General features: G+C 56.0%; 1 protein-coding gene across 2 annotated transcripts; it reads right to left on the reverse strand.

The window, feature by feature from the left end:
- Positions 1–7,893: 7,893 nt before the first annotated feature.
- On the reverse strand, positions 7,894–17,539 carry MISP (mitotic spindle positioning). 2 transcript variants are annotated; one of them, XM_008150714.3, is made up of 5 exons: positions 17,478–17,539; positions 10,932–12,668; positions 9,990–10,120; positions 9,271–9,309; positions 7,894–8,692 (listed from the first exon to the last, which is right to left on the reverse strand). In XM_008150714.3, exons 2-5 carry the CDS (start codon positions 12,613–12,615, stop codon positions 8,603–8,605), a joined length of 1,944 nt encoding a protein of 647 aa, XP_008148936.2. In that variant the 5' UTR covers positions 12,616–12,668; positions 17,478–17,539; the 3' UTR covers positions 7,894–8,602. The 2 variants fall into 2 exon arrangements, with proteins under 2 accessions (XP_008148936.2, XP_028015296.2); XM_028159495.2 differs by lacking the exon at positions 17,478–17,539 and adding an exon at positions 15,820–15,871.
- Positions 17,540–17,713: the final 174 nt, after the last annotated feature.

The raw sequence follows: 17,713 nt of genomic DNA on the forward strand, positions 1-17,713 counted from the left end.
GGGCATTTGCCCCCTGGTGGTCAGTGCAGGTCATACCTACCGGCTGGTCAGATGGTTGGTCAGATGGTCAGTCGGACGGTTGGTTGGTTGGACAGTCACTTAGCCTTTTATATATATAGATATTTTTAAAAACAGAAAAAGAAATAAAAGAATTCTAAGACCCCAGACATTTAATGCCCAGAAAGGCTGGGCACTGATGACCCAGGGTGAACACACAGCTTCCAGCTGCCCGCTCTGGCACCTCCCAGCACCCATGGCCCCTTGGGGGACCTAGAAGTGGACAGGGATGGGGCACATCCTCAGGGAGCCCCTCTGGGTGGCCATGTCCTCATTCCACACCACATAGTTACAAATGATTGACCTAGGAGGCAGCCAGCCAGAGGGGACAAGACATAAATAGTGGCCTTCCGTCTCCAGCCTTTTCCATTACATTTGGCAGGAAATGAGGTTTTGTAACTTGAAACTGGGGGTTTCATGCCAAACCTGCAGATTTGCTAGAAATATACTAATGTGGGTGGCGGCGGGGGGAGGGAGCAGGGCGGTGCGTCTTCCAGAAACATCCCTCCCAGGCTTCTACTCAGATCAGGGGCTGCTGCCTCAGGTGACCCAGGATAAGTCAGGGTGCTTCTGAGAACTTTGGGCTCTTTGTGAATGAAGCCAATCTCATTTTCTCTGCCCTTCACATGGAAAAGCTGATGCTACTGTTGGCAAACTATCTCCTCAATGACTCATCTGCTGAGCCTCCTTGCCTGTAGAATGTATTTCTAATTAAAATATTTACTATTTTATTTTAAACAATTTGGTTTATCCAAATACACCATTAGGGGAGTCAAAAGGCAAAGCACAGGCTGGGAGAAGGTATTTGCAGCGCATAATACAACCGAGAACTCAGGTCTAACACATGTAAAGAACTCTCACAAATCAATGACCCGAAATCAGCCAACCCAAGTTAAGAAAATGGGCCGAGGGCTTGAAAGGGCAGGTCCTGGGAAAGGACCCCCGAAGGCCGTGAGCATGTACTTGACAGCGCCAGTCCACAGGGAAGTGCAGATTAAAGCCCCAGAGAGGGACCAGGGCCCTATGAGAACGGCTAAAACCAAGATCAGTAGTACCAAGTGCTGGCCAGCACCTGCCAATGGGAACCCTCCGTGTCACAGCAGACAGCGAATGCAAAGCAGGCAGCCACCTTCAGAAAGTTCTAGCGATGTCTTCTTTTAATTGAGATGTAATTGCATCCCATACAAACCCACTATTTAAAAGTGGACTATCCAGTGGTTTTTAGTACATTTACAGACTTGTGCAACCCTCACTACTGTCTAATCCCAAAACATTGTCATCATCTCACAAAGGACACTCCATGCTCACAAGTTGTCACTCCTCACTCAGCAGGTCCCAGGCAGGAAACCAACACAGGAAACCTAGTTTGCAGGAGCAGGACTGGAAGAAATGTATGCATTCTGTTTGGACTATAAAACAAAAATATACATTTAAACCTAAATAGTGCCATGAGGTGTTTGTGTGTGTGTGTGTGTGTGTTTTTGCCGTGAGTTTTAATACACATACTTTTTGTAACTCTCACTCGAGGATGTTTTTATTGATATTGAGAGAGAGAGAGAGATAGAGAGAGAGAGAGAGAAACATTGATTGATGTGAGAGAAATATCAATCGATTGCCTCTTGCATGCACCCCAACTGGGGATTGAACCCGTAACCTAGGTATGCACCCTGACTGAGAATGGAACCTGCAACCTTCTGTTGTATGGGACGCCACTCCAGCCAACTGAGCCACCCAGCCAACACATCCTTTTTTAATTTTTCAAAAATTTTCAACTACTTGAATGTGCTGGGGAAGAAAACCATTAAGATACGTTTAAATACATTAAAATGTATTAGAGGGTGTGCATCTTTCTCTGTAATATGGCTTGATGGACTCCGTCCACCTCCACTCCCCTCTCTGTTGTTCCCAGCAGCCCAGGGGCGTTTTGTGGGGTTGGGGCTGTGTTTTCTCCAGCCTGGGCGCTCAGGGGCGCTGGGGAGCCTAGGCCAGGGAGAGGCTCTGGAACTTGCAAGATGCAGTGGGCGGGCGTCTCTGGGCGGGTGGGAGCAGATACCACATTGCTGGTGTTTTGCTGCCCTCTGGTGGCAGCATGCAGTCGCTCATCTCGGCCTCAAACCAGGAAGTTGCTTTAAGTCCCTGGTTGTCTGGTGAGGATTAGTTTATTTACTTGATCTATAGCAACCAGAACTAACATCTATTCAGCACCGATCGTGCGCCAGGTGCCTGGTAACCCTCATAAGGCCCCTGGGGGTCAATGAGGCTGGGAGAGGAATGGGCAGTGATGATGGACACCTGAGCCAGCAAGCCAAGGAGCCCAGCCTGGGGACACATGAGCTCCATGTCCAACGTTTGGCGTTTGCAGTCACTGACAGCCCATCGTGTCACAGATAAGCGCACGGAGGGACATAAACCACTATATCCACCTACTCAGTCTGTCCTCATGCCTGCAAAGGCCCTGACTCCAAGTGACATTACATTCGGAGGTTCTGAGTGGACGTGAGTTTGGGGGAACCCTGTTTAACACAGACAGCAAATGCCTTTGCTAAGCAGGGCACAGGGGCCCTGCAAATGACCTCATACTCAGATCCAGTTTTCACCCCAAGGCAGGTCCTACTGGAAAGACACCTGGAATTTGCTTCAGGGACCAGGCTTAACCCGCTCCCCACCCTACCGTGTATTTTTATTGATTTCAGAGAGGAAGAGAGAGAGAGAGAGAGAGAGAGAGAGAGAGAGAGAGATAGAGAAATATCAATGATGAAAGAGAATCATTGATCGGCTGCCTTCTGCACACCCCACACTGGACATCATACACACCCCACACTGGGCATCATACACACCCCACACTGGGCATCATACACACCCCACACTGGGCATCATATGCCCCACACTGGGGATTGAGCTGGCAACCTAGGCATGTGTCCTGACAGGGAATCAAACCATGACCTTCTGGTTCATAGGTCGACGCTCAACCACTGAGCCACGCCAGCCGGGATTGGAGGATACAGTTTTAAAGAAACTGCTCTCACAAGGTCATCGATGGTTTTTATCCAATTACAGTTTCTTCAGCACTCTTGTAAAATCCACTCTTGTGGATTTGTATGGGATGCAAAATAGACAGGTGTTCTCCCTAATGGATCCACTCAGAGCCCACCTAGAGCGAGGTCAGGAGCGACCTCGGGGGCCTGGGGCCTGTCTGAAGAGTGGATGCTGCTCTACTCTGGCCCAGTGCAGCTCCATAAAACCCTGGCCAGCCTGGCCAGAGAGTGGGGACTTCTCGAGAGAAGTGAGAAATCCAGATTTTTTTTAAATGACCTGCTTTTTAACTGTTGGCAACTTCTTTTCTTTTTTGGTTAATCCTCACTTGAGGATTCTCCCCCCCCCCCCATTTATTTTTAAGGAGAGTGGAAAGGAGGGGGGGGAGAGAGAGAGAAACATTGATGTGAGAGAGACATATCGATTGGTTGCCTCCTGCATGCACCCCAACTGAGGCTGGGGATTGAACCTGCAACCCAGGTACCTGCTCTTGACCAGGAATCGAACCCATGACCCTTTGGTGCACAGCCAACGCTCCAACCACCAATCCACACCAGCCAGGGCTGTTGGCAAAATCTTTAAAACAAACAAAAGTAACACACTGGTGGCCGAGGAAGAGAAGTCTGTGTTCTGAATGTCTCCAGTTTGAGACTCAAGGGCAAGTAACTATCATTCACCTCATTTCATGGGCCCATCTGTCCTGTGGGCTCAGGGGTCATCTCCCCTTTACTGATAGGGAAACTGAGGCTCAGAAGGGGAACATAGCTGGTTAACTTAAGACAACCCAATGATTAAGCGCTGGGGATGAGGTTTGAACCCAATTCACCCTACCAGAGCCCATGCCCCAACCCCACTTTAGGTCCTCCCAAAATGGCCAGAATTCTGAGGTGGTCCCAAGAATCTTGCCCTCGTGTACACACCCCGTGTAACCCCCTTGAGTGTGTGAAGGACCTTATTTGGTAAAAGGTGGAGAGGGCTTTTTCAGATGTAATTAATGTTCCCAAATCAGTTGACTCTGAGTTGATCCAAAGGAGATTATGGCGGGTGGGCCCGACCTAATCCGGCAAGCCTTTCGTAAGGGCCTGGGGAGCAGCCAACAGCCCTGAGTGAGCTGCTCATGCAGGGTGCCATGTGGCAAGGACCTGGGGAGGCAGCAAGAAAACCGGGAGCCACAGGGCCGTTTGACCAGGAGGGGTCACCTTTGGGGCTATTTATTCCCTGCCTTCTCTCCACAAACATTTCTCATCCACCAGCACTAGCAAAGCGTAGGGACCTCCAGGTCAGTCCCCCTATCTAGCTCTGCCCTGTCCTCCACGGTCTGTCCTCCCCAAAGACCACCAGAGGGCGCTGTGAGCACCAACTCTGTTCTGCCGGCCTTCACGGCTCCCACATCCCTGGGGTAAAAGCCCAAGTCCTGCCCTATCCATCATCTCCTCCCTCATTCCACTCCAGCCACACAGTTCTCCCTGCTGTTCCCCGAACGCACCGGGCATGGTCCAGCATCATGGCCTTTGCATGTGCTGTGCCCGCTTCCTAGTTATGTTCCTCTGGCTCATTCTTTCATCCAATTCTGGCCTTTGCTTCAAGGTCACGTCTTCCGAGAGGCCTCCCCTGACCGCCCTGGTTCAGGAAGCCACCTCATCACTCCCTGTGTTCTGTTCCTGCTGTCGGTTTTCATTACCGTGTTTTTTATGTCACCATGTAAGTGTCGTTGAGCTCTGTGGCATGGACACCATGCCCCTAGGTCATGGCTGGGTCGCAGTGATTTGAACAGCACCAGACCCTTAGTAACTGACGAGAGACTGTGATGTTTACTGAGCACCTATGGTTTGCTAGGTGCTGGTCGGGGCTCTGGGCACATGACAGGGACAAACCAGACACTCCCTTCCCCCACCAATCCGGTGGCCAGCCTGGTGGGACAATAGATATGAATCCAATAATCACACAATGGTTAATCAGAGCCAACACTAATTTGGCATTTATTGTATGTATACCAGGTAGTAGTACTCTGTTAATCAGTTAGTCCTCACCACTGCCCTGTGAAGGTGACACTATACCCTTGATATCCTATAGTACAAGTGAGGAAACGGAGGCACAGGGAGGGTAAGGGTCTCCCCAGGCCCGACCGTCTGACAGATTAATCCAGGAATAGTCCTGGTGGCCCCGGCCTCCATGCTCCTAGGTAACCCTCTTGTCCTGACTCAGGGCTGGTCATGTGCCGCATGCGGCTGGAGGGACAGCAGCACGTGTGACACATGCATTTGAAGTCCTTATGTTTTGGGACCTGCCGGCCTGCTGCTCCTGGACGCCTACAGGTCCCCCAGGGGAGGAGCCGGCCAGTCTGGCAGTCGCCCCGTCAAGGGCAGCCAGATTTAGTAACCAGACATACAGGATGCCCAGTTACATTTGAACTTCAGATGAACAGTGAGTGATTTTTCTAAGCATACAGATGTCCCAAATATTTCCTGGGACATGCTTATACTAAAAACGTCATTTGTGCCCGAGCTGGTTTGGCTCAGTGGATAGAGCATCAGCTTGCGGACCAAAGGGTCCCGGGTTCGATTCCTGTCAAGGGCACATGCTGGGTTGTGGGCTCGATCCCCAGTGGGGGGCATGCAGGAGGCAGCCGATCAATGATTCTCTTTCAGCATTGATGTTTCTATCGCTCTCTCCTTCTCCCTTCCTCTTAAATCAATAAAAAAATATATATCTATATATATAAAAGCCTAAGCGACTTTTACAACTGAATGACTGGAACAACTGAACGACCAGCAAGTAGCTATCACACACACTGACCCGGACCTTATTGCTGGGGCCCTGACAGCCCCGAATCTGGTTCACCCACACACAGGACCCAGACAGGGGGGGGGGAGGGAGCCCCATTCCTCGTGGAATCAGCCATTGGTTGGTTTGCTGCTGGGGCCCACCTCCCCCTGGCTGCGCACCCCCCCCCCCCCCATCAGCCCCAATCGCCGGCCAGGCCGAGAGACCCCACCTCTCTCTATATATATATTTAAAAAGTCATTTGTTGCCCAGCCAGCAGAGCTTAGTGGCTGAATGTCAACCCATGAGCCAGGAGGTCATGGTTCAATTCACCATCAGGGCACATGCCCAGGTTGCTGGCTCAATCTCCACTGTGGGGAGTGTGATCCCCAGTGTGGGGCATGCAGGAGGCAGCCAATCAATGATTCTCTCTCATCATTGATGTTTCTATCTCCCTCTCCCTTCCACTCTGAAATCAATAAAAAAATATATTTTTTTAAAAATCTGCTATTATTAAAAATAAGTCATTTGTTATTGGCCTAAAATTTACATTTAACTGGTTTTATCTCACAACCCTGTCCCCTGATCGGATGGCAGTCCACCTGCATAAGAGGGGTTCCCTCGAGGCATGGCCTCCTGAATACCCCACGGCCCTGCAGAGGTCAATTAAACAAGGATGCTCAGAGGAAAAGGGGGGCGGGTGCTGCAAAAAGTGCTGAGAAGCAGGCCTGGGAGGGAGGGAGGCAGGGTTCTGGCATTTTAGTCCGGAGCTCGGTTTGTATTTCAGCCTTTCTAATGGCCTGGGAGAAAACGCTCCTCCCTTCGCGGATCACAATACAGCGAGCTGGGAAAACCAGGGAAAAGCATCTACAGCTCGCAGGAAAGAGTGAGGGGCAGCCCGGGCCCAGATACAAGATCTGAGAAGTGCCGCCCACTGGGCCGCCCGGTTTCGTTTCACCCTGAGAGTCCCTCCACTTTCCAGACAGACCCGCCCTCCGCTGGGAATTCCACTAAGAATTTATTTAAACCTTTCACCAAATACCTCCTGGGCAGCCAGCCGGGCCGGAGGATAGAATTCTCCCTCTGCTTTCTAAGGGGGCTGCCTCATTAAAAGAATTAAAATGAAAAATGCATTTGAAAAACAAGACCGTTCCAGTGGTCGAACTTCTGGCCTCCTCAGGACATGCCAGTCAGGACAAGTCAAGAATTTCAGAGGACATTGCATTTTTAGGGCACTTCAAGTTCGTGCGTGTTTTGTTAATCCTCACCTGAGGACATTCTTCCATGGCTTTTAGAGAGAGTGGGAGGGAAGTGGGGGGAGAGAGAGACACACACATTGATGCCAGAGAAACACATCTATCTACTGGTCGCCTCCTGCATGAGCCCCTACCGGGCCAGGGATCAAACCTGCGACCAATGTACGTGCCCTTGACTGGGAATCGAACCTGTGATCCTTTGGTGTGCAGGCCTAACCACTAAGCAACCGGCCAGGGCCACTTCTAATTTTTTTAAGCCTCCCTGATGGTCCCCAACGGCCTTCTTATGTCTTCAAGAGAGCCACCACTCCCCCCACCCCCACTCCCCCACCGTTTATAGTGTTAAGATACACATAACAAAATTTACTGTCTTAACCATTTTTAAGTGTATGGCTCAGTGGCATTAAGCACATTCACACTGTCATGCAGCCAACCCCACCACCCATCTCCAGAACTTTCTCATCTTCCCAGACTGACACTTTGACCCCATTAAACACGAACCCCCTCCTCCCCAGCCCATCACCCACCATCGGCTTTCCGGCTCCGTGAATCTGACTCCGCTAGGCACCGCCTGCGAGTGGAATCACACACTCTTGTCCTGAGTCAGCACGGACCGACTGCAGAGCAGAGCCTGGCTCAGTGGGATGGGACGTCTGGGCCTGGCCTTACCGAAGAGGGCCACCCCACCAGCACTGATGGAGCACCTACTGCGTGCCGTGCCGTGTGCTGGGAACGCTGTGGACCCTGACACCCCGTGGGGTGGGTGAAGGCCAGAGGCTCCGCTGGGAGCAGTGAGTGTCACCAAGAGGAATGAACCAGAGGGCGGAGGGTTTATTTCATGGTGGATGTGGACAAGCAGTTTGGGGGGAACACAAGAACCCCTAGGAGCCCACAAATCAAGCCCTTTTTCTGCAGGTCATGTGCCGTCCCCAGGGCTTTGCCGTGCGCTGCGGCGGGGACGGCAGGGCAGTGCGGAGCCCTCCGGTTGGACACTCAGGTTTCCTTCCTCAGACTGGACGGTTTCCCAGGGGTGGAGTGGGGGCACGTCCCCCTTCTCAGATTGGGACTTAGAGGGGGGCCGAGTGTGCCTCTCAGACCTGCAGCTCCTCAAGGTGCCAGGACCCATGCCTTCCCCCACCCAGCCTCTCTGCCCTCAGACGAGTGGGAACAATGACAACTGGGGTGGGGGAGGGGAGCTGGTCTCCTTTCTTCTTGGACCAAGAGCGTTTGGCAAAGTCCTAGAAGCAGGAAGAATCGACAGAGGTCCCGTTTTATCCCCGGCTTTAGACCCAGAAAAAGCAGAACGATTTCTCTAGGAAAATAAAATCAGAAAAGAGAGCCCTCGAGTCAGGGGGCACACCCACCCTCGGGATGGTGGGCGTGTCACTTGTGGTCCTCGGATTGTGGGTTTAAAGGGGGCCTGTTTCCTAAAGTGGGGGACTAGGGGATAGTCTTGGCAGTTCCCAGAGGGTCAAGGTGCCCCGTCTTCAGACTCAGTCCTCGTCCTCACTGGCATAGACACCGGCTTCCCAGCGTTCAGCCTTGGCGTTCTTGTGGCGGGTCACCCTCGTGGCTTCCAGGACCTGCAAGAGGAGGTGCAGGGTCCCCATTAGCGTCCTCCCCCCTCCACCACTGCCAGCTCATAGGATAGGCTTAGGACAGGGGCAAAGCAGGGCCATCCCCTCCTCTGTTTCAGACCTTCTACTCCTACTAACAGCACCAAGGGATGTGCTAACTCATGCTGAGCTCCATAGCAGGGGAGATATCTGGGTCTGGCTTTGTAGGCTCAGCTCAAAGATGGCCCCAAATATATTCCACAAACCCACTGAGGTAGCTGGCCTTCTCCACACGCGCAGATGAGCCCCTCCCTCAAAGAAAACGCCCTTGTTTGGGCCCAGTCTGGTCCAAAACCTTCATCATTTGACAAAGAAGCTGCAAGTGCACCCATCTTGCACGATCCGTGCCCATTCAGGCATCACAAGCAGATCAGAGCAAAATCCACCGCGGGAAGACACTGCCAATCCAGGAGCTACTCAGTGTAGTTTCCACATCCCAAAGAAAAGCTTTTGATGGCCCCGGTGCCATGGGGGGGGGGGGGGGGGAGGAGTGGGGCACAGACGGGGGAGGAAAAGACAGTCCCTGCCCCCAGGAGTACACTCACCTCCGAGTTGACGTCGTCCAAGGGGTTGATGCCGGCATACTACAGGAAGGGAACACACGTCAGCCCTGGGCCTTCTGGCCCTGCCCCACCCCAGAGCCCGCCTGGAACTCGATGCAAAGTCCCCTCAGTCAGCCCTTGAGGCAGGAGGGAAGGTGTTCCATGCCCTCATGGTCCTCTGAGTGCCCCTTGATTACCACAGATTCAGCCATCCACCATGCTGTTGCCTCATGCTATCCCCACCCCCACCCCCCACCCCCGCCTCGTGCAGCCTCAGGCTACCATTTGCAGTTTTTTTGTCTTTCTGTCAACTTCAGCTTAATAAAGACAGTCACCATTTATGGAACTTTACCCATGAGGCTCGGAGATGGCTCCTTTCATGGTGATTTCACAAAGGAGGAGCTTGAGGATCAGAGAGGGCATCACACAGCAGGCAAGTGGCAGAGCTGAGAGTGGAACCCAGTTCCCTGTGCCCAAACCCATGAGGCCAGGGTGTGTGAGGCTGGAGTTGGTGTTATTCTCCATGGCGTCCCCAGTACCCCACTCAGGGAGGAGATGGCCTCATAGTTACAAATGTGTGGTATGCAATCAGGCCTGGGTTCAAGTCCCAGCTCAGGAACTCATGGGCCACGCGACCTTTGACAAGTCTCGCTCCACCTTCCTGTCGGAGGTGTCAGAACTCAGCCAGGCCTCCAAGGGCATGGCCAGGGTCCTAGACTCACCCACTGCTCCTTCTTCTTTCTCTGCCCAGGAGTAGCCTCCGCAGGGGCCTCTGCCGTCCACACCAGGCCCGAGTGCAGGTGGATGGGGGTGAAGAAGTGTGACTCGGACACTGAGTAACTACCTGTGGTGCCTGCAGGGGGGTAGAGGGGAGGATGGAGCATCAGGGAGGGTGCCATAGTCCCGTGAGGGCAGAACATCTATCAGACCAAGGCCTGGGAGACACAGAACATCTGGACCACTTAAGGAGACAGGTGAATGAACAGAGGTGCAGGGCAGAGAGCTTGTCAGGAAAACGGATAGAACGACCAAAACAGCCAGCCGGAAAGAACTGGACAGATGGATGGGCAACCATGCCAGGTGAAAACATTAAAAGTGACACAGGAGCCCTGACCGGTTTGGCTCAGTGGATAGAGCGTCGGCCTGCGGACTGAAAGGTCCCAGGTTTGATTCTGGTCAAGGGCATGTACCTTGGTTGCGGGCACATCCCCAGTAGTGGGGTGTGCAGGAGGCAGCTGATCGGTGTTTCTCTCTCATCGATGTTTCTGACTCTCTATCCCTCTCCCTTCCTCTCTGTAAAAAAAAAAAATCAATAAAATATATATATTTTTAAAAAGTGACACAGGAGATCTTTCATCTGACAAAGGGGAACAATTGACCGAGAGGATGCAGCACCTGTAAACCTTTTATGCGCCTAATAACAAAACCCTCAAATCCATAAAGCAAACGCCACAGGGCAAAGCTGACATCTCTCTCCAAAATCTACGGTTTACGGAAACATACAGGCAGAGAGACCAGCCAACTGGGGGAGTGGACAGAGTCCTCCAGAGGTCCCTCTACTCTCCGTCCCTCTGGATACCCCCAAACTCCACCTCTCCGCCCTTCTCCGCTCCAACCCCCAGACCAGATCCAAGTAGCCTTCCTGCCCCCGGACCCATCCTCACCCGACGCCCGGGAGGAGCTCCTGGAGTCCTGGTCCCAGTCGGGCTGCTGCGGGGAGAAGACCTCCGGGAAGAGAGCGTTGCGCCGCTCCTCCGCCACCTCCTGCTCCCGCCTCAGGACGCTCTCCACCTCCCGCTCCAGCAGCTCAGAGGACTGGGACCTTTGCAGCCTCAGAGCTGGGGCCCCGGCCACTTCCCAGCCCCAGATTCGGGGGGTCTCAGCCTTCTGCGGCACATCTGGGACCCTGAACCGCAGGGGACGCAGGCGGAAGTACTCCCACCGCACGACACCCCTGCTGGCTGGTGGGGGTCCCCCGGAGGGCCTCCAGGACTCCCGCTTTGTGCCCGGGGGTTTCCTGGAGGATTCCGAGAGATGCCTCTGAGACCCCGCGGCCTTCGGCAAGGCCACGGCCTTGGCCTCGTCTGCGGGGAGACTGCTCGGCTTGCCGGGTGCGCGGAAGGCTGGGAACGGCTGCTGGGGGCTCCCAGGGCCCAGGTATGGCTGGTAGGCGTCAGGGGGGATGCGGTTCACCTTCCTCAGCTCTGGAGCGGGGTCGGCCGCACGGGTGGGGTCTGGGGCCAGGCCAAGGATGGAGTCTGAGCTCAGTGCTCTCCGGAGTCCAGGCTGGGGGGCCCCCGATTTGCACTCGGGCTTGGACACCCAGCCCCCCTGCAGGCCCTCCCGCCGGTGGTCCTCCTCGCGCTGCGTCTCCTGCGCCAGGTCACGCTGCACGTAGAGCGAAGGGCGCCCCCGGTCCCGCCGCGGGGCCGCCGGCAGGCTCAGCGTGGTCAGCAGGGGCCGCGTGGGGATCTCCACCAGCTCCTGGCGCCCCACGGCCCGCCGCAGCCCCCGCTGCTCCCGCAGCGCTGCCTCGCGCTCCTGGGCCAGCCGGATCTCCCGCTCAATGGGCGTCTCCTTGGGGGCCCCCGGGGACTCCGCTGGGGACCGGGCACCAGGGTCTTCCATGGCCTGGACACCGGGCCCCGTGGGCAAACCGCGGACCCTCTTCTCTTCCATGACCACCTCCTTCACCTGGGGCTTGACCGAGACGGCGTAGCCATTGGCGAGGAGCGGTTTGTTGGAGGCCTTGGGGGCCGGGCTGACCCTGGGTGGGGCACACTCCGGTGCCGCCCTGGCTGGCGGGGTCTGAGGGGCCCTGGCATTTGCTTGCTCCAGGCTCAGGAACTGCTGCCTCGCTGCCAGGAAGTTGATCTGCTCCCTGTCGACCACATTTTCCTCCAGGGGGACGAACTGAGGTCGTGCAGGGGTCCTGGGGCCCCCGTGGTCAGGGGTGCCATGCAGCGTGGCCACCGTGCCGCTCTTCCTCACCGCTTGGCCCTGGATGACCGCCCAGCGCTCTCGCTCCAGGTCCGGCGGCCGCCTGAGCAGGGCGTCCCTGGTGTCCAGGTGGTAGGCCTTCATCTCCTCATCCTCATCGTCCTCGGGCTGCAGGGACGGCTGGCTGAGGCAGGGGCGCAGGCTGCAGGACGCCCCGGCCCTCAGCACGCCCGGCTGGGCCTTGCGGTCACCTCCCCACCCTACAGTCTGGTCCTGGCCCCAGTCGCTGGCCGAGGGTTCCACATGCACCAGCTGGTATGTGTAACCCGTGTCCCCATTGAGAGCCAGGCCCGCCATGCCTGGCGAGTGGGGGATGCTGAAGATGGGGTATCTGGTCACTCGGTCCATGTTCTGGGGGTTTCAGCCACCACAGGTTCTGGGGTGGAGACGCTCTCAGCTCCCTGAGGATGAGAAGGAAGCACAAGCCGCCAGGTAAGAGCACTTGGGGTGGGGCACAATGTCCAGTTCCTCCAAGGGCAAAGTCCTGCCCAAGTGGCCTCTGTGATTGGTCCAGGGATAGATAAGTGACCCCCGCCTGGCCAATCAGAGCACCCCCTCCCCTGGCCTCTGTGATTGGTTCCGGGATGGACATATGACTCAACCTGGTCAATGACATGAAATCCTGACACTTGACTGTGGAAATTGGACCCTCTTCCTGTTAGGCTTGTCAGGTTGGTGGAATGAAACTGATAAATTCTGGGGGCCGTACATGTCCCCTTGTGGACACAGCCTGCTCAAGAGCAACCCCAGCCCCAACACAACATCCTAAAAATGTTGGTTGAACTCCTGGATCCAGCCATACTTGAATCTCACCCCTGTACTGACCCAACAACTTGCCTCATGTATATCTGCCATTTGCAGGCACCCCTGCTCATCATCTCCCAGACACTGCACAGCCAGTCTTGGGGATCCCTTGCTGCCCTAATCCTACTCCTCCCCTCTTTCACTCAGTTCACCCAACCCAACCCCACTGCACCTCAGCCACATAAAGCCAGGATAGGCTAGGAATGCTTGGACCTTATCCTGCTAGGCCAGGCCACACCCTAACCCAGTGCCCCAGGGAGGCCCAGAGCCGCCTCCCCCCTCCCCCGAGTGTCCAGGAGCTTTCTACAAGGTCACGCACCTGATCTCACATCTCTGTGGTTCCTGGTATCTCCATGGTTCCGTTCTCACTGCTTTCCCCAGGTGCTCGAGGCCTCCATCTGGCCTCAGCACAAATTCCCAAACTCTGTAGGTGCCTCCACCTCAAATCTGAACTGCCTCATCCCCCTGAAGCTCCCTTTGCCTGAAGGTCCATCATTTCCGCACCTCCACAGCCTCCTTAGCTACAGCCCACAGGACACCTCCTCCAGGGAGTCCCCCAGATTGCCCCATTGTTGGAGCTATCATCTAAGCCTGGCCCAGCACCTAATGTTAGGCATCACCTTTTTATGAGAAAAGGAAGGCAGGTTGTTCCCAACTCCTCAAGCAGCTCTTGTTCTCTGCCCTGGGCCCTGGTTCCACCTGAGCTGCTATGCACGTCCGCTACCTTTTTATACCAACTTGCTTGTAAACGCTAAATGTGGTTCTAAAAGGAAAAATACAGCATATCCTTGAACTGGGGAAGTGTTATCAAGCAACATAAAATCGATCCTGGGAACAATGTTACAACTAACAAGGTTATCTATCATGCAATCTTTTGTATATATATCAATTGTTGAAACTATAATTAGAAAAACAATTATTTAAAACAGCGGCTTGGATAGTAAATCCCAGACACTGGGCTGAGCCCCTGTACCAGTGACAGAGCAGTCCCCCACAGAGGTTTCCTCTTTGGAAGTTATTGGGGGTAAACATGTCTTTGGAAGGGGAATAAGTTTACTTAAGGCCTGTCTTCTCCCACCTATTAGCCCAGGACCCTCTCTCCCAGGGGCCCCAGGTGAGCGAGCATCTCTCCTGCAGCCCAGCCAGTATCTGGTATTCAGCAGGAATTTAATAATGGCTGGCTGATCAGGGTGTGGTCTCTGCAAACATTACTCACTCCAGGTTCTCAGGATGTGGGGGTTGAGTTATTTTAGCTGCAGACCTGGCTACCCCTCTGGGGCTCCGCTATAGACCACAGCTTGTCCTCTGGGTCAGCTCTGTCCCCATGCCCTGGGGCTCCCTGGGAAGGACAGGTGTGGCAGGGGTGACTCAGGAGTGTTTGCTGAGTGAATAGCTGGATGTTCATTCACCAGGATTTACAACCCACAGGGCACACTGATTCCTGGAAAAGAGATCTGCCTGCCCGGAGGGTGCTGGGTGTCTCCTTCAGGTGGGGGGAGGGTGGGGCACCGCTTCCTCGTTGGCCCATTTCTCCCAGGTAATTCACTGAGGACAACAAGGGGTGGGACTCAGTCTGGGTCTTGGGTTCAAGGCCCCAGGGCCCCTCTCACCTATGACCTTGGGCAAATCTCAGCTCACCCCTCATCTTATTTGCTCCTCACAAGATCCTGTGATGAGGGGACCATTCTTGTCCCCAATTTACAGCAGAGGGAACCAAGGCCCAGAGAGGAGAAGTTGCTCGCCTCGGGTCACACAGGAGTGACAGGGAAACAGGTCCTGAAGTTCAAACCCTCACTCCCAGTTGGTCGCTCTCCTTCAGGAAGCCCTCCTGGATTGCTCCCTCCCAGCCCCACCTCCGTACCCATGTCAATACAAAACTGAAACGGGGGTTTATGGCCCCTGGGGCCACACATTTGCTTGCTCATCAGCGAAACTGGCCTCCCGCCATCAGGGCAAAGGCCTGCTGGAGAGGCGGAGGCTCAGACAGGGAAGGTCACACAGCAGGAAGGGGCTCCAGGCGTTCCTCCTTCCATCACTCAGTGCTACAGCCTCCCAGGCCCTGGCTGGGCAGAGCCTCCGTCCCTTTGACACACAACCGAATCTCTGTGTCTCCTGCTGGACAGAGCCTCTATGCTGGCAGGAACACACTGCCCCACCCCTCCCCTCCTCCCCAGTGCCCCCCCCACCCAAGCCCCGGGCCCCATGCAGTTGTTAGGTGCTGCCCCCCAAGCAAGGCTCTGGCTGGTGCTACGTGCCTCCCCATCAGCCTCCAGGATTCTCAGAACCCACAGGCGGAGGGGGACTGGGGGCCTCTCTGGCCTCTGGCCATGGTGCCAGGCAGGCCCCTCTCTTGGGGGGGTCAGGGCTCAAGGTTCTTAGATTTGAGGTCAGAAGCCCAGGGTGGAGACTGAGAGCTTAGCAAGGTTCAGGGATGGGCTCTGGGGCAGGGACAGGGGCGGGGGCGGGGGTGGGGAGGGCAGGAAGGACACAGACCTCAATACTTCAGAGCAATGGGATTGAAGAACCATGGGAGAATCCCACCAGCCCCTGAGACCCCAGCTGGGTCCAGAGGGGAATGGGGTGAGAATGGAGTGCCTCTCTCCCTGCTTCCCAAGGGCCTCACAGGTGAGTGGAGGATGCCAACCGACACAGGAATCCCCACTCCAAACACAGACCCCACCCCATGCAGGACCCACCCCGCGGCCGGTGCTTTGAGTGCATCCTGCCCCCTCACGCCCCCAGCCTCACCTGCCAGCTCCAGCCCCCAGCAGCCTCCAAGCCCGGCTCCACTCTGGCGGCGCCGCCCTGCCCACAGGTTGCCAGGGGAAGGGCCCCACCCAAGGGAGGCAGGTGCACTCCCTCCTCCTCGGCCCCACCCGGGATCAGGAAACAAAGTCCGGAGGAGGAGGGAGAAAGCCGATACCCTGGCGGCGTGGAGGGCAGGCACCCTGCCCACTGCACTCTGTCCCCAGCCCCAGCCCCCAGGGCCTCCAGCCCCCGGTGGCGCTGGAACTCACCCGAAACCTCCCTCTAGCTGCTACCTGGCTCTCCCACACCTTTCAGTGCTGCTCAGAGAGGGGACACCTTGCCCAGGGTCACACAGCAGGTACATGAGCCAGCTGCCCATTTCTGGGTTGTGGGGGTCCGTGTCCCATACCTCCATGGTGCCACCTGGCTCCACCCACCTTCGGGGCTTCTCCACCAGAGTCCTTTCTGGGACAAGCTCGGCTTGCCCGCCCGTTTCTGGGGGATTCGGCGGGTCTGGGTTCACATCCCCGTAGCCTCTCTGAGCCTGTTTCCTTCTCATGAAATGGGGCCATCACACAGCTGGGAGGAGGCCCCGGGCCACTTGGATCGGACACAAAGAGCCGATTGAAAACCCAAAAGTGGCGGGGAATGCTGGTGGGTGGGCAAGGCCCGGGTCCCACTGACAGATGGAGCACAGAGGCCCTCACTGGGCGGCGGGTCCTCCCAGGTGCTCAGCTGACCCGCCCGATTCTTGGTTGAGGTGCAGAGCATGGCCAGGGCTGCGGGAGCCCAGGGTTTGCAGGGAAGTCAGGCCACTGGGACCAGTGGCCAGTCTACGGGGCAGGGGACACAGTAGAGTGGGCTGGGGCTCAGTCCTGCCCTTGGCTGGCTGCAGGGTCCCTCTCAACCTCAGTCTCTTCTCCCATCGAATGGGCCTGAGCCCCACACCTGGCAGGCCTGCCTGGGATGAGGGTTTGAGACAGGTCCACATACAGGGCCCAGCCCAGAATGACAGCTTGAGCGTTCAACCTGGGCCAGTTCTGTCAAACCTGGGGCGCACAGCCTTGCTGTCTCCCCTCCACACCGCTCACCGCACGTCCTCTTGTCTGTTTGCAGACTCGGAAACTGAAGCACAGCGAGCGTCAGTTTCCCCCCAGTCCTGGCTAAGGGCACACAGTGCTGGGGGGGGGGGGGGGCCGGACTGGGACCTGCCCACCATCCTTACCGCCCTATTGGAGACACTGAAGCCCAAATGGCAGACTGTCACCCCGTGTGCTGGGAGCACTGTGGAGACAAGCACCCCAATGGCCTGCTCCCAGACGGGTGGCCCACTCAGGGTTCAAAGCACTGAACAGATGGGCAAACTGAGGCCCCAGGGGACGGCGGCTTTTCCCAGTCAGTGAGGGAAAATGGGGTTGCAGCCCCCATAAATGCGTCCTCCCCCAGGGCCCCATCTGTTCTTCAGAGCCTGGTTCCCTACAGAACTCGGGAGTGTCTGTGGGATCCTTCCGGTTTCTTGGGGTGCTGCGAGCCAGCAAGGGGCAGCCTCACAGCCAAGGGATGAGAGAGGGGCAGGGCGGGTCTGGAACGGAGGGTTCCACAGGAAACAGAAAGCAAGTCCTGACACTGGCTGCCGCCCCTTTACCTCCAGGTCTTACCTGCCCAGGTGCTGCTCAGATGTGCTCAAGTGTAGGTGTGGCCTCCACCGATGTCCCCACCTCGGTACCAGGTGAGCTGGAGGAGAGCAGGGCCCCACACAGCCTCCCTTTAAGGCCATCCAGGCGGCCCCACCCACCCCCTGGCTGGCCACATCCTCCCGGCCCCAGAGAAATCAAGAACTCCAGGACCCAGGGCGTTCACAGGGTTTATTTGCTTCTCTGGGGAAGTCAGGAAC

The sequence above is a fragment of the Eptesicus fuscus genome, chromosome 6, assembly GCF_027574615.1.
Source record: "Eptesicus fuscus isolate TK198812 chromosome 6, DD_ASM_mEF_20220401, whole genome shotgun sequence".
NCBI lineage: Eukaryota > Metazoa > Chordata > Mammalia > Chiroptera > Vespertilionidae > Eptesicus > Eptesicus fuscus.